This window comes from Neocloeon triangulifer, unplaced genomic scaffold (assembly GCF_031216515.1).
Source record: "Neocloeon triangulifer isolate White Clay Creek 2 clone unplaced genomic scaffold, ASM3121651v1 ptg000022l, whole genome shotgun sequence".
NCBI classification, from domain to species: domain Eukaryota; kingdom Metazoa; phylum Arthropoda; class Insecta; order Ephemeroptera; family Baetidae; genus Neocloeon; species Neocloeon triangulifer.
In genome coordinates, this window is record NW_026775562.1 from 5,518,864 (window position 1) to 5,540,197 (window position 21,334).

A 21,334-nucleotide genomic window follows, 5' to 3' on the forward strand; every position below is an offset into this window, starting at 1 on the left:
AAAATTATTTCGCGACTATTCTCAAGGTCTATATAAATTTAATCCTTGCAATCCTGGCAGTCGATAATTAAAAAATCATCGTCTATTTTTTTTTTTTAGTACAAAAAGCTCGTCTGCTTCCATGATAGACGACGATTTTTTAATTGCCGACTGCCAGGACAAAGCACTTTAAAAATTATTTCGCGACTATTCTCAAGGTCTATATAAATTTAATCCTTTCAATCCTGGCAGTCGATAATTAAAAAATCATCGTCTATTTGTGTTTTTTAGTACAAAAAGCTCGTCTGCTTCCATGATAGACGACGATTTGTTAATTGCCGACTGCCAGGACGGAGCACTTTAAAAATTATTTCGCGACTATTCTCAAGGTCTATATAAATTTAATCCATGCAATCCTGGCAGTCGATAATTAAAAAATCATCGTCTATTTTTTTTTTTTAGTACAAAAAGCTCGTCTGCTTCCATGATAGACGACGATTTTTTAATTGCCGACTGCCAGGACAAAGCACTTTAAAAATTATTTCGCGACTATTCTCAAGGTCTATATAAATTTAATCCTTTCAATCCTGGCAGCCGATAATTAAAAAATCATCGTCTATTTGTGTTTTTTAGTACAAAAAGCTCGTCTGCTTCCATGATAGACGACGATTTTTTAATTGCCGACTGCCAGGACAAAGCACTCTAAAAATTATTTCGCGACTATTCTCAAGGTCTATATAAATTTAATCCTTGCAATCCTGGCAGTCGATAATTAAAAAATCATCGTCTATTTGTGTTTTTTAGTACAAAAAGCTCGTCTGCTTCCATGATAGACGACGATTTGTTAATTGCCGACTGCCAGGACAAAGCACTTTAAAAATTATTTCGCGACTATTCTCAAGGTCTATATAAATTTAATCCTTTCAATCCTGGCAGTCGATAATTAAAAAATCATCGTCTATTTGTGTTTTTTAGTACAAAAAGCTCGTCTGCTTCCATGATAGACGACGATTTGTTAATTGCCGACTGCCAGGACGAAGCACTTTAAAAATTATTTCGCGACTATTCTCAAGGTCTATATAAATTTAATCCTTTCAATCCTGGCAGTCGATAATTAAAAAATCATCGTCTATTTTTTTTTTTTAGTACAAAAAGCTCGTCTGCTTCCATGATAGACGACGATTTTTTAATTGCCGACTGCCAGGACAAAGCACTTTAAAAATTATTTCGCGACTATTCTCAAGGTCTATATAAATTTAATCCTTTCAATCCTGGCAGCCGATAATTAAAAAATCATCGTCTATTTGTGTTTTTTAGTACAAAAAGCTCGTCTGCTTCCATGATAGACGACGATTTTTTAATTGCCGACTGCCAGGACAAAGCACTCTAAAAATTATTTCGCGACTATTCTCAAGGTCTATATAAATTTAATCCTTGCAATCCTGGCAGTCGATAATTAAAAAATCATCATCTATTTGTGTTTTTTAGTACAAAAAGCTCGTCTGCTTCCATGATAGACGACGATTTGTTAATTGCCGACTGCCAGGACAAAGCACTTTAAAAATTATTTCGCGACTATTCTCAAGGTCTATATAAATTTAATCCTTTCAATCCTGGCAGTCGATAATTAAAAAATCATCGTCTATTTGTGTTTTTTAGTACAAAAAGCTCGTCTGCTTCCATGATAGACGACGATTTGTTAATTGCCGACTGCCAGGACAAAGCACTTTAAAAATTATCTGCGACTATTCTCAAGGTCTATATAAATTTAATCCTTGCAATCCTGGCAGTCGATAATTAAAAAATCATCGTCTATTTGTGTCTATTTACGGAAATCTTGAAAATAATTAAAGGAATCGCTATTTTTCCAGGAGATCCGCCCAGCTGGCGGCGCTTTTCAATTTTAGTCAAATCTTCGTCTATTTTTGGGTCGATTATATTTTATTTTGAAGGACCAACATTTTATAAGCGGAAATCTTGAAAATATTTAAAGGAATCGCTATTTTTCCAGGAGATCCGCCCAGCTGGCGGCGCTTTTCAATTTTAGGCAAATCTTTGTCTATTTTTGGGTCGATTATATTTTATTTTGAAGGACCAACATTTTATAAACGGAAATCTTGAAAATATTTAAAGGAATCGCTATTTTTCCAGGAGATCCGCCCAGCTAGCGGCGCTTTACAATTTTAGGCAAATCTTCGTCTATTTTTGGGTCGATTATATTTTATTTTGAAGGACTAACATTTTATAAACGGAAATCTTGAAAATATTTAAAGGAATCGCTATTTTTCCAGGAGATCCGCCCAGCTAGCGGCGCTTTTCAATTTTAGGCAAATCTTCGTCCATTTTTGGGTCGATTATATATTTTATTTTGAAGGACTAACATTTTATAAACGGAAATCTTGAAAATATTTAAAGGAATCGCTATTTTTCCAGGAGATCCGCCCAGCTAGCGGCGCTTTTCAATTTTAGGCAAATCTTTGTCTATTTTTGGGTCGATTATATTTTATTTTGAAGGACCAACATTTTATAAACGGAAATCTTGAAAATATTTAAAGGAATCGCTATTTTTCCAGGAGATCCGCCCAGCTAGCGGCGCTTTTCAATTTTAGGCAAATCTTCGTCTATTTTTGGGTCGATTATATTTTATTTTGAAGGACTAACATTTTATAAACGGAAATCTTGAAAATATTTAGAGGAATCGCTATTTTTCCAGGAGATCCGCCCAGCTGGCGGCGCTTTTCAATTTTAGGCAAATCTTCGTCTATTTTTGGGTCGATTATATTTTGTGTTTTTTGGTACAAAAAGCTCGTCTGCTTCTATCGATAGACGACGATTTTTTAATTACCGACTGCCAGGACAAAGCACTCTAAAAATTATTTCGCGACTATTCTCAAGGTCTATATAAATTTAATCCTTGCAATCCTGGCAGTCGATAATTAAAAAATCATCGTCTATTTGTGTTTTTTAGTACAAAAAGCTCGTCTGCTTTATCAATAGACGACGATTTGTTAATTACCGACTGCCAGGACAAAGCACTCTAAAAATTATTTCGCGACTATTCTCAAGGTCTATATAAATTTAATCCTTGCAATCCTGGCAGTCGATAATTAAAAAATCATCGTCTATTTGTGTTTTTTAGTACAAAAAGCTCGTCTGCTTCCATGATAGACGACGATTTTTTAATTGCCGACTGCCAGGACAAAGCACTCTAAAAATTATTTCGCGACTATTCTCAAGGTCTATATAAATTTAATCCTTTCAATCCTGGCAGTCGATAATTAAAAAATCATCGTCTATTTGTGTTTTTTAGTACAAAAAGCTCGTCTGCTTCCATGATAGACGACGATTTGTTAATTGCCGACTGCCAGGACTAAGCACTCTAAAAATTATTTCGCGACTATTCTCAAGGTCTATATAAATTTAATCCTTGCAATCCTGGCAGTCGATAATTAAAAAATCATCGTCTATTTCTGTTTTTTGGTACAAAAAGCTCGTCTGCTTCCATGATAGACGACGATTTTTTAATTGCCGACTGCCAGGACAAAGCACTCTAAAAATTATTTCGCGACTATTCTCAAGGTCTATATAAATTTAATCCTTGCAATCCTGGCAGTCGATAATTAAAAAATCATCGTCTATTTCTGTTTTTTGGTACAAAAAGCTCGTCTGCTTCTATCAATAGACGACGATTTGTTAATTGCCGACTGCCAGGACAAAGCACTTTAAAAATTATTTCGCGACTATTCTCAAGGTCTATATAAATTTAATCCTTGCAATCCTGGCAGTCGATAATTAAAAAATCATCGTCTATTTGTGTTTTTTAGTACAGAAAGCTCGTCTGCTTCCATGATAGACGACGATTTGTTAATTGCCGACTGCCAGGACAAAGCACTCTAAAAATTATTTCGCGACTATTCTCAAGGTCTATATAAATTTAATCCTTGCAATCCTGGCAGTCGATAATTAAAAAATCATCGTCTATTTGTGTTTTTTGGTACAAAAAGCTCGTCTGCTTCTATCAATAGACGACGATTTGTTAATTGCCGACTGCCAGGACAAAGCACTTTAAAAATTATTTCGCGACTATTCTCAAGGTCTATATAAATTTAATCCTTGCAATCCTGGCAGTCGATAATTAAAAAATCATCATCTATTTGTGTCTATTTACGGAAATCTTGAAAATAATTAAAGGAATCGCTATTTTTCCAGGAGATCCACCCAGCTGGCGGCGCTTTTCAATTTTAGGCAAATCTTTGTCTATTTTTGGGTCGATTATATTTTATTTTGAAGGACCAACATTTTATAAACGGAAATCTTAAAAATATTTAAAGGAATCGCTATTTTTCCAGGAGATCCGCCCAGCTAGCGGCGCTTTTCAATTTTAGGCAAATCATCGTCTATTTTTGGGTCGATTATATTTTATTTTGAAGGACTAACATTTTATAAACGGAAATCTTGAAAATATTTAAAGGAATCGCTATTTTTCCAGGAGATCCGCCCAGCTAGCGGCGCTTTTCAATTTTAGGCAAATCTTCGTCTATTTTTGGGTCGATTATTTTTTATTTTTAAGGACTAACATTTTATAAACGGAAATCTTGAAAATATTTAGAGGAATCGCTATTTTTCCAGGAGATCCGCCCAGCTGGCGCCGCTTTTCAATTTTAGGCAAATCTTCGTCTATTTTTGGGTCGATTATATTTTGTGTTTTTTGGTACAAAAAGCTCGTCTGCTTCTATCGATAGACGACGATTTTTTAATTACCGACTGCCAGGACAAAGCACTCTAAAAATTATTTCGCGACTATTCTCAAGGTCTATATAAATTTAATCCTTGCAATCCTGGCAGTCGATAATTAAAAAATCATCGTCTATTTGTGTTTTTTAGTACAAAAAGCTCGTCTGCTTCTATCAATAGACGACGATTTGTTAATTGCCGACTGCCAGGACTAAGCACTCTAAAAATTATTTCGCGACTATTCTCAAGGTCTATATAAATTTAATCCTTGCAATCCTGGCAGTCGATAATTAAAAAATCATCGTCTATTTGTGTTTTTTAGTACAAAAAGCTCGTCTGCTTCCATGATAGACGACGATTTTTTAATTGCCGACTGACAGGACAAAGCACTCTAAAAATTATTTCGCGACTATTCTCAAGGTCTATATAAATTTAATCCTTGCAATCCTGGCAGTCGATAATTAAAAAATCATCGTCTATTTGTGTTTTTTAGTACAAAAAGCTCGTCTGCTTCCATGATAGACGACGATTTGTTAATTGCCGACTGCCAGGACAAAGCACTTTAAAAATTATTTCGCGACTATTCTCAAGGTCTATATAAATTTAATCCTTGCAATCCTGGCAGTCGATAATTAAAAAATCATCGTCTTTTTGTGTCTATTTACGGAAATCTTGAAAATAATTAAAGGAATCGCTATTTTTCCAGGAGATCCGCCCAGCTGGCGGCGCTTTTCAATTTTAGGCAAATCTTCGTCTATTTTTGGGTCGATTATATTTTATTTTGAAGGACCAACATTTTATAAACGGTAATCTTGAAAATATTTAAAGGAATCGCTATTTTTCCAGGAGATCCGCCCAGCTAGCGGCGCTTTTCAATTTTAGGCAAATCTTCGTCTATTTTTGGGTCGATTATATTTTATTTTGAAGGACTAACAATTTATAAACGGAAATCTTGAAAATATTTAAAGGAATCGCTATTTTTCCAGGAGATCCGCCCAGCTAGCGGCGCTTTTTAATTTTAGGCAAATCTTCGTCTATTTTTGGGTCGATTATATATTTTATTTTGAAGGACTAACATTTTATAAACGGAAATCTTGAAAATATTTAGAGGAATCGCTATTTTTCCAGGAGATCCGCCCAGCTGGCGGCGCTTTTCAATTTTAGGCAAATCTTCGTCTATTTTTGGGTCGATTATATTTTATTTTGAAGGGCTAACATTTTATAAACGGAAATATTGAAAATATTTAGAGGAATCGCTATTTTTCCAGGAGATCCGCCCAGCTGGCGGCGCTTTTCAATTTTAGGCAAATCTTCGTCCATTTTTGGGTCGATTATATATTTTATTTTGAAGGACTAACATTTTATAAACGGAAATCTTGAAAATATTTAGAGGAATCGCTATTTTTCCAGGAGATCCGCCCAGCTGGCGGCGCTTTTCAATTTTAGGCAAATCTTCGTCTATTTTTGGGTCGATTATATTTTATTTTGAAGGACTAACATTTTATAAACGGAAATCTTGAAAATATTTAAAGGAATCGCTATTTTTCCAGGAGATCCGCCCAGCTGGCGGCGCTTTTCAATTTTAGGCAAATCTTCGTCTATTTTTGGGTCGATTATATTTTATTTTGAAGGACCAACATTTTATAAACAGAAATCTTGAAAATATTTAAAGGAATCGCTATTTTTCCAGGAGATCCGCCCAGCTGGCGGCGCTTTTCAATTTTAGGCAAATCTTCGTCTATTTTTGGGTCGATTATATTTTATTTTGAAGGGCTAACATTTTATAAACGGAAATATTGAAAATATTTAGAGGAATCGCTATTTTTCCAGGAGATCCGCCCAGCTGGCGGCGCTTTTCAATTTTAGGCAAATCTTCGTCCATTTTTGGGTCGATTATATATTTTATTTTGAAGGACTAACATTTTATAAACGGAAATCTTGAAAATATTTAGAGGAATCGCTATTTTTCCAGGAGATCCGCCCAGCTGGCGGCGCTTTTCAATTTTAGGCAAATCTTCGTCTATTTTTGGGTCGATTATATTTTATTTTGAAGGACTAACATTTTATAAACGGCAATCTTGAAAATATTTAAAGGAATCGCTATTTTTCCAGGAGATCCGCCCAGCTGGCGGCGCTTTTCAATTTTAGGCAAATCTTCGTCTATTTTTGGGTCGATTATATTTTATTTTGAAGGACTAACATTTTATAAACGGAAATCTTGAAAATATTTAGAGGAATCGCTATTTTTCCAGGAGATCCGCCCAGCTGGCGGCGCTTTTCAATTTTAGGCAAATCTTCGTCTATTTTTGGGTCGATTATATTTTATTTTGAAGGACTAACATTTTATAAACGGAAATCATGAAAATATTTAAAGGAATCGCTATTTTTCCAGGAGATCCGCCAAGCTGGCGGCGCTTTTCAATTTTAGGCAAATCTTTGTCTATTTTTGGGTCGATTATATTTTATTTTGAAGGACCAACATTTTATAAACGGAAATCTTGAAAATATTTAGAGGAATCGCTATTTTTCCAGGAGATCCGCCCAGCTGGCGGCGCTTTTCAATTTTAGGCAAATCTTCGTCTATTTTTGGGTCGATTATATTTTATTTTGAAGTACTAACATTTTATAAACGGAAATCATGAAAATATTTAAAGGAATCGCTATTTTTCCAGGAGATCCGCCAAGCTGGCGGCGCTTTTCAATTTTAGGCAAATCTTTGTCTATTTTTGGGTCGATTATATTTTATTTTGAAGGACCAACATTTTATAAACGGAAATCTTGAAAATATTTAAAGGAATCGCTATTTTTCCAGGAGATCCGCCCAGCTGGCGGCGCTTTTCAATTTTAGGCAAATCTTCGTCTATTTTTGGGTCGATTATATTTTATTTTGAAGGACAAACATTTTATAAACGGAAATCTTGAAAATATTTAAAGGAATCGCTATTTTTCCAGGAGATCCGCCCAGCTGGCGGCACTTTTCAATTTTAGGCAAATCTTCGTCTATTTTTGGGTCGATTATATTTTGTGTTTTTTGGTACAAAAAGCTCGTCTGCTTCTATCGATAGACGACGATTTTTTAATTACCGACTGCCAGGACAAAGCACTCTAAAAATTATTTCGCGACTATTCTCAAGGTCTATATAAATTTAATCCTTGCAATCCTGGCAGTCGATAATTAAAAAATCATCGTCTATTTCTGTTTTTTGGTACAAAAAGCTCGTCTGCTTCCATGATAGACGAAGATTTGTTAATTGCCGACTGCCAGGACAAAGCACTCTAAAAATTATTTCGCGACTATTGTCAAGGTCTATATAAATTTAATCCTTTCAATCCTGGCAGTCGATAATTAAAAAATCATCGTCTATTTGTGTTTTTTAGTACAAAAAGCTCGTCTGCTTCTATCAATAGACGACGATTTGTTAATTGCCGACTGCCAGGACAAAGCACTTTAAAAATTATTTCGCGACTATTCTCAAGGTCTATATAAATTTAATCCTTTCAATCCTGGCAGTCGATAATTAAAAAATCATCGTCTATTTCTGTTTTTTGGTACAAAAAGCTCGTCTGCTTCCATGATAGACGACGATTTGTTAATTGCCAACTGCCAGGACAATGCACATTAAAAATTATTTCGCGACTATTCTCAAGGTCTATATAAATTTAATCCTTTCAATCCTGGCAGTCGATAATTAAAAAATCATCGTCTATTTCTGTTTTTTGGTACAAAAAGCTCGTCTGCTTCCATGATAGACGAAGATTTGTTAATTGCCGACTGCCAGGACAAAGCACTCTAAAAATTATTTCGCGACTATTCTCAAGGTCTATATAAATTTAATCCTTTCAATCCTGGCAGTCGATAATTAAAAAATCATCGTCTATTTCTGTTTTTTGGTACAAAAAGCTCGTCTGCTTCCATGATAGACGACGATTTGTTAATTGCCAACTGCCAGGACAATGCACTTTAAAAATTATTTCGCGACTATTCTCAAGGTCTATATAAATTTAATCCTTGCAATCCTGGCAGTCGATAATTAAAAAATCATCGTCTATTTCTGTTTTTTGGTACAAAAAGCTCGTCTGCTTCCATGATAGACGACGATTTGTTAATTGCCAACTGCCAGGACAATGCACTTTAAAAATTATTTCGCGACTATTCTCAAGGTCTATATAAATTTAATCCTTTCAATCCTGGCAGTCGATAATTAAAAAATCATCGTCTATTTCTGTTTTTTGGTACAAAAAGCTCGTCTGCTTCCATGATAGACGACGATTTGTTAATTGCCAACTGCCAGGACAATGCACTTTAAAAATTATTTCGCGACTATTCTCAAGGTCTATATAAATTTAATCCTTGCAATCCTGGCAGTCGATAATTAAAAAATCATCGTCTATTTCTGTTTTTTGGTACAAAAAGCTCGTCTGCTTCCATGATAGACGACGATTTTTTAATTACCGACTGCCAGGACAAAGCACTCTAAAAATTATTTCGCGACTATTCTCAAGGTCTATATAAATTTAATCCTTGCAATCCTGGCAGTCGATAATTAAAAAATCATCGTCTATTTGTGTTTTTTAGTACAAAAAGCTCGTCTGCTTCCATGATAGACGACGATTTGTTAATTGCCAACTGCCAGGACAAAGCACTTTAAAAATTATTTCGCGACTATTCTCAAGGTCTATATAAATTTAATCCTTTCAATCCTGGCAGTCGATAATTAAAAAATCATCGTCTATTTGTGTTTTTTAGTACAAAAAGCTCGTCTGCTTCCATGATAGACGACGATTTGTTAATTGCCGACTGCCAGGACTAAGCACTCTAAAAATTATTTCGCGACTATTCTCAAGGTCTATATAAATTTAATCCTTGCAATCCTGGCAGTCGATAATTAAAAAATCATCGTCTATTTGTGTTTTTTGGTACAAAAAGCTCGTCTGCTTCTATCAATAGACGACGATTTGTTAATTGCCGACTGCCAGGACAAAGCACTTTAAAAATTATTTCGCGACTATTCTCAAGGTCTATATAAATTTAATCCTTGCAATCCTGGCAGTCGATAATTAAAAAATCATCGTCTATTTGAGTTTTTTAGTACAAAAAGCTCGTCTGCTTCCATGATAGACGACGATTTTTTAATTGCCGACTGCCAGGACAAAGCACTCTAAAAATTATTTCGCGACTATTCTCAAGGTCTATATAAATTTAATCCTTGCAATCCTGGCAGTCGATAATTAAAAAATCATCGTCTATTTGTGTTTTTTGGTACAAAAAGCTCGTCTGCTTCTATCAATAGACGACGATTTGTTTATTGCCGACTGCCAGGAAAAGCACTTTAAAAATTATTTCGCGACTATTCTCAAGGTCTATATAAATTTAATCCTTGCAATCCTGGCAGTCGATAATTAAAAAATCATCATCTATTTGTGTCTATTTACGGAAATCTTGAAAATAATTAATGGAATCGCTATTTTTCCAGGAGATCCGCCCAGCTGGCAGCGCTTTTCAATTTTAGGCAAATCTTTGTCTATTTTTGGGTCGATTATATTTTATTTTGAAGGACCAACATTTTATAAACGGAAATCTTGAAAATATTTAAAGGAATCGCTATTTTTCCAGGAGATCCGCCCAGCTAGCGGCGCTTTTCAATTTTAGGCAAATCTTCGTCTATTTTTGGGTCGATTATATTTTATTTTGAAGGACTAACATTTTATAAACGGAAATCTTGAAAATATTTAGAGGAATCGCTATTTTTCCAGGAGATCCGCCCAGCTGGCGCCGCTTTTCAATTTTAGGCAAATCTTCGTCTATTTTTGGGTCGATTATATTTTGTGTTTTTTGGTACAAAAAGCTCGTCTGCTTCTATCGATAGACGACGATTTTTTAATTACCGACTGCCAGGACAAAGCACTCTAAAAATTATTTCGCGACTATTCTCAAGGTCTATATAAATTTAATCCTTGCAATCCTGGCAGTCGATAATTAAAAAATCATCGTCTATTTGTGTTTTTTAGTACAAAAAGCTCGTCTGCTTCTATCAATAGACGACGATTTGTTAATTGCCGACTGCCAGGACTAAGCACTCTAAAAATTATTTCGCGACTATTCTCAAGGTCTATATAAATTTAATCCTTGCAATCCTGGCAGTCGATAATTAAAAAATCATCGTCTATTTGTGTTTTTTAGTACAAAAAGCTCGTCTGCTTTATCAATAGACGACGATTTGTTAATTACCGACTGCCAGGACAAAGCACTCTAAAAATTATTTCGCGACTATTCTCAAGGTCTATATAAATTTAATCCTTGCAATCCTGGCAGTCGATAATTAAAAAATCATCGTCTATTTGTGTTTTTTAGTACAAAAAGCTCGTCTGCTTTATCAATAGACGACGATTTGTTAATTACCGACTGCCAGGACAAAGCACTCTAAAAATTATTTCGCGACTATTCTCAAGGTCTATATAAATTTAATCCTTTCAATCCTGGCAGTCGATAATTAAAAAATCATCGTCTATTTCTGTTTTTTGGTACAAAAAGCTCGTCTGCTTCTATCGATAGACGACGATTTTTTAATTACCGACTGCCAGGACAAAGCACTCTAAAAATTATTTCGCGACTATTGTCAAGGTCTATATAAATTTAATCCTTGCAATCCTGGCAGTCGATAATTAAAAAATCATCGTCTATTTGTGTTTTTTAGTACAAAAAGCTCGTCTGCTTTATCAATAGACGACGATTTGTTAATTACCGACTGCCAGGACAAAGCACTCTAAAAATTATTTCGCGACTATTCTCAAGGTCTATATAAATTTAATCCTTTCAATCCTGGCAGTCGATAATTAAAAAATCATCGTCTATTTCTGTTTTTTGGTACAAAAAGCTCGTCTGCTTCTATCGATAGACGACGATTTTTTAATTACCGACTGCCAGGACAAAGCACTCTAAAAATTATTTCGCGACTATTGTCAAGGTCTATATAAATTTAATCCTTGCAATCCTGGCAGTCGATATTTAAAAAATCATCGTCTATTTGTGTTTTTTAGTACAAAAAGCTCGTCTGCTTTATCAATAGACGACGATTTGTTAATTACCGACTGCCAGGACAAAGCACTCTAAAAATTATTTCGCGACTATTCTCAAGGTCTATATAAATTTAATCCTTTCAATCCTGGCAGTCGATAATTAAAAAATCATCGTCTATTTCTGTTTTTTGGTACAAAAAGCTCGTCTGCTTCTATCGATAGACGACGATTTTTTAATTACCGACTGCCAGGACAAAGCACTCTAAAAATTATTTCGCGACTATTCTCAAGGTCTATATAAATTTAATCCTTGCAATCCTGGCAGTCGATATTTAAAAAATCATCGTCTATTTGTGTTTTTTGGTACAAAAAGCTCGTCTGCTTCTATCAAATATTCTGACAGATATTCTGACAAAAATTCTGACAAAAACTCTGACAAATATTCTTGAACGACATCTGAAAAATATTCTGAAAGGAACAAATTTTGCAAAATTAAGGACTAAAAGTCGAGGTCCGGCGTGGTTACAAAGACCCTGACAGACATTCTGACAAAAATCCTGACAAAAACTCTGACAAATATTCTGAATGAAAATCTAAAAAATTTTCAGAAAGGAACAAATTTTGCAAAACACGGTCCGAAAGTCGAGTTGAGACCTATCGGCCTGCTGACAGAAATTAAGCGTATAAATTAAAAAAATTTGCAAAAATTGGCTGAAAAATTGGTCTTTACAGAAGGAGGAAATTTTAAAAAGGAGAAAATAAAAATAGAGGTAAAGCTACTTTGGTGCCTGAGGCGAATTAATTTTGGATCATTATTTTACCGCATTATATTTTATGAAAGAAATATTTCGTCACAGCATTAATCAGCTGCTGTTGAAAAATGTCGCCAAATTTAATTAGTGATTTCCTCCAGGGACACAATGTGCGGAGAAAAAAAATAAAGAAGTATACATGAAACCTGCTTTTAATGAAGAAAAACGAGACGCTCTGCTGTGTGATATCGTTTTAATGAGCTTTAATTTTGCACGCGCCAGTCCCGGCGTTTCTGCTAAATTTCTTTTCCGGCATGTGTACGTCTTTCAGGCGCGCGAGAGGAAGGGATTTAAAATTCAATTTGCTTGTGCAAATTTTTCATGTGACAGCACGCGGAAATGGGAATTCTCAGTGTTTTTCCTTTTCACATTATTTTAACGCAAACGTTAACCGAAATATCAGCAAATGTTACATAAAAAGTTCAAATTAATAATCATATTAAAATTCTATATTCTACTATTTTCCAATTATTCAGATTATAAAATTAAATTTGTAATGAAACTTAACTCAATAATCAAAAGCACATTTAAATGCGAATTTAAAGTTGTCATTCGCAAAGCTGTCTTTCTTCTTCTTCTTTTTGCACAGACGCGAAACTTCACGGTTGAAACAAGCAGAAAGTGACACAACAAGTGCTTATATAGGCAAATGTTTGTCAAACTGGTTGGCAAAAGTTGGCCGCTAGCAATTTTCCCATCCACCGGCGCCAATAATAAACACATGAAAAATATAACTGCTGAAACTTTTCCTTTCGCTTTTTCCTCTGGACCGAAAAGTGGAAAATAGAGCTTCTTATATTCCGGGCGTGAAGAGGAAATTTACAATATTCGCAGGCAGGAAAGAAAGAAAGTCGCAGCCGAATATAAAACAGCCATTTGCATAAATATACATGCAGCTGCGTAGAAGAAAAGTACTTTCTTTCTTTCTTTTGCGTTGCCAATTTGAATTTTGCCTTTTTCGCCCGCGAGGAAATTGCTTCGGAGAGAGAGAGACGAGCGCGCCATCAATCTACTATTCGTCTGCTCTTCACGCCTAATCAGCGTCAACATGCAAACCGGGTGATTTTTTGCTCTCTCCCTTGCAATAACAAAAACAACCTAGTCCGCCATGCGAGTCTCATTCATTCAATCGAGCCGAGTTGAGTGCTTTTGCTCGGTCGCGCCATCAGCAAATAAATTAATGATGATTCGAGGGTGCTGTTCGCGTCGTGCTTTCCATTTGTTCAGTTCGATCACTATCCAGCCAGCGATTAAAAACAATTGATTTGCATTTTATCTCTCTGATGGATCACCTATTAAAATGAGTAATTGCAAGCTTTTCAATCATGGTGAAATAATTCAGTAATTAAAAAATCCCCATCAAACATGCCTAATTTTTGTTAGTCATTTTCAAATTCAGATTAATTTTGAGTATTTATTTGTTCTCTAAAATAATTATAGAGCTCTATTAAAATTTAAAAAATATTGTATTAACTTTGTCAAAGTTATGTGTATATTTTTTTAAAAACGACATTTCAGACTTTAAATTAACAAATTAAATGAATTTTTGGAAGGAAACATTGAATTTTTTTTGCCAAAAAGGCACCACCTATAGCATTTTCCCAGTTTTGCTGAAACTTCCTCAGGAACAAAATAGTCTCGAGAGAAAAGAAAAAATGTTTTGTGCCGCATTTCCTTCAAAATTGATCCAGTAAGAGGAAAAGAGTAAAAACTAAGTTTTTATTCATTTTTATGAAACAAAATTATATGAATTCCGCAAAGACGGACTATAATTTTCCTTGCCTTCTTCCACGTTTCCGAGATTCCCGTACTCCAGTGAATTGTGACAATAATAACCTTTCGTGTTTGCCCAGCTCAATAAAATGTGTAGATACCCGTGCACGACACACAGGCCCTTGTATTGATTAACAATAAAAGCGGGTGTATCATCATCATCGTCCTTTTTATCATTGGCGTGCACTTGTCTCTCTTTCTCTCTCTCTTTTATTGCCCGCTCGTAAAAGTGGCAGGACAATTTGCATTCGTGAAATTAAATTTGTGAAATTTGTTGCAGAGGTGCGTGGTGGTGCAGGAGGTGTTCGCCGAGGGACTGGTGGCGCAGGACGGCCGCCTCAGGCCCGGCGACCAGATCATCGAGATCAACGGCACAGACACCACTAATGCGTCACACCACCAAGTAAGCGAGAATTAGCCAAATTTATAATTTTATTATAGGTTCACGCGTTCCTTCAAATTAATCGTACTATTTGGTTTTTCTATTTAATAAATTTGGTACAAAAATAAAAATCTAATCATATATTTTAACTTTTTATATTTAATTTTAACAGCGCTTTCGAGCTTTAAAAATAAATTTGATTTTCCAAAGTTGAATTATTTTATCACATTGATAAAGTAAACTAAAAAAATAATTGGGCTTTCATTATCAATTTTAATTTAAGTTTTATGAATTTTATAAATCTTTAAAAATGGATGTCTTACAATTAGAACCTTTAGAAAACTTCAATTCAATAAGTTAAAATATCGCTTGAAAAAATATGATTTTTTAAATAAAAAAATTGACAATAAAAAACATGAAAACGAAGTCGATTTTATGAAACAATTCCATAATAATAAACAAAATAATTCAGAATATGAATATTTAATGCATGGTTTTAATCTCAATCTTTGTAAGAATGTTATAAACTGTTTCCACGTTTATAAAAAAAAAATTTCTCACTTCACATATGTATAACCTTTCTTTGCACGTAAGTAAACGTGCTTTGTTATTATTCAAGAGGCGCCTGGATGAATTTTCGCTAGTTGTTTTGCATAAATTCAATTTGCAAACAACCTGCAGCGTCTGAATGATTTATTCGCACACAACAGACATTTTTGCCGCTTCGCAAAATCCAATCTTGCCGAGTGTTTATATGTTGGGCCGCATCATCCGGCATCAGTCGTCACAAAGGCTCGCGGACGGATAAGCGAACGGAAGATTGAATAGCTGCGTGCACGATCGAATCCATTTTATTTCCATAATATGTCCGCCGGGCAAAAAGTGGTGCGCTACATATTCATGTGTAGTACGTTCAAAACGCCATTAAGGCAGGCGTCACCGGTTTATTTTGGCGCGCCGTTTATTTGCAAACAATTCGCGCTGCATCTGCTGCCGGGTCCGAATTTCCATATTTTGCCAATTAAAAGACAATCGGCTGGGGACAAACTCTGGCATACATGCATGCGTCGCAAATTGTTGCCCACATTCGGTTAGAGTGGCGAAATTTGCATACAATTCTAATTTTGAAACTTTGAATGAAGCTAAATATCTGCAGCAAAAATTGAACTAAAAGATTCTAAAATATAAAATATTTTTACCTGAAAATTAAAATTCATTTTTTAAACTATGATGCATTAAATTAAAGTAGTTCGATCCTAAACTTGTTTTGAAAATAATATCACAGCCAAATTTCCAACTCCCTCAATTTTTTTTTTTTGGAAACAATAATTTTGAAATTATTTAAGCTGACCGGCAACGCTCGCGACTAAAAGTGATAAACCCACGACAAAATATTGGCTCAGACCCACGTTCAAAGTTTGATTAGACCAACGACTAAATTTTATTTAAGTTGCTGATTGAAATTTTTCAAGCTGACCGGCAACGCTCGCGACTAAAAGTGATAAACCCACGACAAATCCTAATTTTCCTTGAAAGACCTGAATTTTGAAAATTGCCTTCTCAACAGTCCTGCACTTCTAATTTTCCCTTAATGACCTCAATTTTGAAATTTCTATTCTCAACAGTCCTAGTTCTGCACAGGACTAGTCTATTTATCGCCTTCTTAAAAAATTATTGATTTAGAGCTGTGCAACGCTTTGCACAGCTCTAAATAAAAAATTATTGAAAATGAGGATAAATAGACTAGTCCTGTGCAGCGCGTTGCACAGCTTTGTCGTGGGTTTATCTCTTTTAGTCACGTGCGTTGCCGGTCAGCTTGAAAATTTTAAAAAACTGCGACTTAAATAAAATTTAGCTCACGAGTAAAGTGATAAAACCACGACAAAATATTAGCTCAGACCCACGTTAAAAGATTATATAATAACTGGACCTACATGTTAAGACTCCTTTTAAAAAAGATCTAATCAACTTGCAACAGATAGCAAATGTTTCCACATTAATATACAAGCAAAAGAGGAATTTTTCCTGCTAATTAATTACACGAACGCAATTAGCCCGCTCTCCTTTCAACTGAAAACTCTCGTCTCCAGCAAAAGTCGTGCCGGTTAATTGTTCACTCGGGCAATTAAATCTCCACGTCCCCTTGCAACAAAAGGAGGACGCAGCGAATTTAATTAAAGCGTGAAATTGCACGCCCCATTAGGCCGAAACAATTGTCCGTTGGCAACTTTCTCAGGCCTGGTGGAAAATTGAAAATATATATCGGTTGGCCAGCCGGTCGCTGCGCCGCGTGTAATTAAATTCACCGCCCATTACGCCCGGCGTTATTTACAGCCAACAGTAATTTGAATTTCATATATGGGCAGACCGAAACCGCCCCATAAATAAAACAGATCGTTGCCAGTGCAAATTTACGACCTCTTCACTTGTGTTTTTGCAGGTTTGCCAATTACTGCGGAAATCAGGGCCTGTTTTACGGCTCGGCGTCTACAGGGAGAGGATCGAGGCTTATCACTCGCGCAACGCGGCCCATTACGAGGAAGGTAATTTCGGCCGCCCTGTTGATCTCCCTTTTTTATGTATCTGCTGCACTCGACGCACGGCGATAAAACGGCGGCGAACAACCTCTTGCCGACAGCCTGATAAAAAAACCCCGCGCGCTGCGGAGACAAATTGCGCCGCGGTTTTTCTGGCTTGCTCTCGCGCCTGTTCTCAAACTGACTCAAGATGAAGTTCCTTGTATCAATTTTCATTAATTTTTTTTCTTCTTGCCAAAAAAATGTTCCCTTTTTAATAAAAAGAAATTAAGTTTAAAGTAACCTAAAAAAAATTATCTACTTACTTTGAGGTGAAGGAAGAGAATTACGTCAATACCTGAAACAAAATTGAAATTGTTCATGTAAAAATTATACTACAAAGCGAATTTGATACTTTATAATGGGTGCAAAGATTATTTCAATCCTGCCTTTCTATATAAAAAAAATAAATGCATTAATTTATATGAAAAATAATGACGGGGAAAAATTACTTTTTAAAAAAGTTGAAAACGATATCACGTAATTGCAGAACACTTCACCGTCCTCCTAGAGAGGAATCAAGACCAACAATTAGGAGTGCGACTGAGCGGATGGTGGATGGAGCCTGGAATTTTCATCCTGGAAGTCATCGACGGCAGTCCGGCGTCCCAGTGCGGACAGTTTGAGCCGTACGACCGCATCGTGTCCATAAATGGCGAGGATGTGCAGAGCTACCGACTTGAGCAAGCCTCCCAACTAATCCAGGTGCGAATCGCTTGTAATATTTGAAAGATATTGAAATTTTTGTGGCGATCATGGAGAGGATTCTAAGGATGTGCTTTCTTATTAAAACAAAAAATGGAGGACAAGTTAAGAATTTAAGAAATGAATGGAAATATTGAAAAAAAAAATCGATATATTTACAAATGTTTAATTTAAATTAGAGGAACATTTTTTTATGAAAAAATATATCAAAATATCTCAATCAGCTTCTGTTCAAATTTGATTTATTATTATTATTATCGTAGCTGCGCATATTTGACATTATTCGACTACCTCATAAGATCAAATTGTAATTAAAGTTGGAAAAACAAAAAAATGAAATGCACCACCAATAAAAGGTCACAGCTTGACTAGATTTTGCCTTCCCCCGACTATATTAAAAAAAACCTCACACTGTTTTAGAGCTGTGAGAAAGTGTCGCTGGTGGTGGCGCGGCGGCGTCTGACGAAGGAAAAAGAGGCCGTCGCCTCTTCGAGTTCGTCCGAGTCGGACCCGTCGCCGTGCCGCAGCTGGCAGATCGAGTGCACGCCGGACCGCAACATGAACACGACCAAAATCGTGTACCACCACGAGGGCTTCAGAAGCAGCTCGTGCGAGGCCCTGATCGAAGAAAACCAATTCCGGTGCGGCCAAGAAACAAGCCTGACCTCCTCGACCAAGAGCAACAACAAACGGTGGTCCCTGGACAATGCGGAGGACATCGCCCTCATGCGTTACTACCAACGCAACAACAACAAGCAGCTTGAAGTGGTGCTGCTGCAGCAAAAGACTGTCAATATTTGCAAGGTACTGTGACTTCAATTAATTTCCGTTGATTTAGTAGTTTTTCCCCATTTTTTTTTTATTATTATTATTATTTTAATTGTTTGGATGTTTTTTTTTTTAAATGTAACGCAACACGTTTGGCAGCCATGCAAAGCGGGTTGCATACCTTTCAAATTATAAAAGCGAGTTTATTCGCCATTTTTCTCGGCGTCTGTTGCAGGACCCGAACGAAAGTTTAGGCATGCGGATAGGGGGTGGTCTCGGCAGCAACGAGGGCGACATCCCCATTTACATTGCCAACATCCACCCGCAGGGCTGCATAGGCAGGACGCAGCAAGTTTGGGTACGCTCGTTACAATTTTAATTTTTTGTTCGCACCGTCATTTTTTTATGGCTTTCGCAGAAAGGTGATATTTTGCTGAGCGTGAACGGCACCAGCTTGCTGGGGTTGACGCACTCGCAGGCCGTGGCGACCTTGAAGTCGACGGTGGAACGGTCGGTCGTCAGCTTGGGGCTCCTCGAGGGCCCCGAAACCTCCGTCGGCTCCCACAACTTCATACCCTCCTGGCTTTATTGGCAAAAACTACCAAGGTAATGTAAATTAAATGACTTTGAAATGTTTATTTCTCAATATTTATAATTATTTTATTATTCTAATTGATTTAAATTTCATTCATTCGAAATTATCAAATATTTCCAACAATGGGACAAAGAAACAATAATAATTATTTTGTAAGAATAAAAAAAAATTAATTTTTAATTAGTAAATTCTGTTTGGGAAACAACAGGTGCCTCCAGTTTCCACGAATTGTGGTGCTGAATCGCAGTGAGGGTGCAAGTCTGGGCTTCAGCATTGTGGGGGGCGACGACCCCATTCGCGGCCCCGAACCCATCCATGTCCTTTTTGTGGTGCAAGAATCGCCGGCGGCTAAAGACGGAAAGCTCAAGTAGGTATCTATTTATTTTAAAAAACATACTCGTTCTTAATAGCAATAATGAACTAACAGATTTATCCATATTTTACAAATGATCGAATTGATCGAAGGTAAAACTTATCATGAAATTATGTTACAAATTTAATCCAGGTTTTTTGAAGCCATTATAACATTTTCAAACGAAAATTCTGCAACAAAATGATAATATTTAAAATGATAATATTTAAAACTATTTTTCATTAAAAAGTTTGAAAAATAAAATACTCTGCGATCATATTTATTGTAATTACTTATTAATAAATTTATGAAATACTCAATATGATAATTTTGATTTGAATGAAATTACAACATTTGTTTAAAACTGAATTTTAAACGCTCCCAATCATTGGCCATTGTCCTCAGTAGAGGTAATACAATTCAGGCTATTGACCAGACATTTGAAAATTTTATTTAATCCTGGAAGGTATGGGAAGGGGAAATCCAAAACTTTTTAGCTTGTTCAAATTTCTTTGCGCAAAGGTCGTTTTATCATAAAGATCCTAATCAAATGCTAAAATACTTGATATAATTAAGAAGATGCCACTCCAAAGAAAATAGTCCATCATCCCGTCTATAGATGGGTAATATTTAATTCTTACTTTAGTCCTGTAAGTCATGAAAATGAGGGTGAAAAATACATTTAATTTGATTCAATGAATTAAAACTTATTAATAATTAAGAAAAATAAGACGTTAAATCAGACTAAAAATTTGATAAGAATGAGAAGAGAGGCACTTTGCAGTACATAGACCACCTTTCAGACCATAGACCTGACATTTGAAAATTAAAGTTGGTCCTGGAAGGTATGGGAAGGAGAAATCCAAAACATTTTAGCTTGTTCAATTTTCTTTGCGCAAAGAGCGTTTTTTCATAAAGATCCGAGTCAAATGCTAAAATTCTTGATATAATTCAGAAAATGCCAGTCCAAAGAAAATAGTCCATCATCCCGTCAATTGATGGGCAATATTTAATTCTTACTTTAGTCCTGTACGTCATGAAAAGGAGGGTGAAATATACATTTAATTTGATTCAATGAATTAAAACTTATTAATAATTAAGAAAAATAAGGAGTTAAATCAGACTAAACACTTGATAAGAATGAGAAGAGAGGCACTTTGCAGTACATAGACCAACTTTCAGACCATAGACCTGACATTTGAAAATTTTATTTGGTCCTGGAAGGTATGGGAAGGGGAAATCCAAAACATTTTAGCTTGTTCAATTTTCTTTGCGCTAAGAGCGTGGTTTGATAAAGATCCAAATCAAATGCTAAAAACTTGATATAATTAAGAAGATGCCTTTCCAAGGAAAAAAAATCCATCAACCCGTCGAAGGGTAATTTGGAAATATAATTTTAGGCTTGTTACGTTTGAAAAAAAAAGTTGGTTGAAATATATGTTTTATTTGATTTAATTAGTTACACCACGTCAACTCTTATGAAAAAAAAATAAAAGCTAAAACTCTCATCCAAAAATCTGATTTGTAGCCAAAAGATGAGATTTTTGAAAGCAAATTTTTCATCAATCGGTAATTGAAATTTTGAGACAAAACAATGGAGGAGATTCAATAGACTTAGTTCTCCCGGGATAAAAGATATCC

At 35.6% G+C, this 21,334-nt stretch overlaps 1 protein-coding gene across 1 annotated transcript in view; it reads left to right on the forward strand.

Annotated features, from left to right (window-relative positions):
• Window positions 1-21,334, forward strand: part of LOC132204653 (ligand of Numb protein X 2-like) — a 28,019-nt gene that overhangs the window by 5,988 nt on the left and 697 nt on the right. Inside the window, exons 3-9 of the mRNA XM_059633278.1 lie at window positions 14,596-14,718; window positions 17,138-17,240; window positions 17,764-17,978; window positions 18,399-18,782; window positions 18,982-19,104; window positions 19,165-19,352; window positions 19,550-19,708. Of these exons, the coding sequence (XP_059489261.1) occupies window positions 14,596-14,718; window positions 17,138-17,240; window positions 17,764-17,978; window positions 18,399-18,782; window positions 18,982-19,104; window positions 19,165-19,352; window positions 19,550-19,708 (1,295 nt within the window). The remainder of the gene's footprint in view (window positions 1-14,595; window positions 14,719-17,137; window positions 17,241-17,763; window positions 17,979-18,398; window positions 18,783-18,981; window positions 19,105-19,164; window positions 19,353-19,549; window positions 19,709-21,334) is intronic.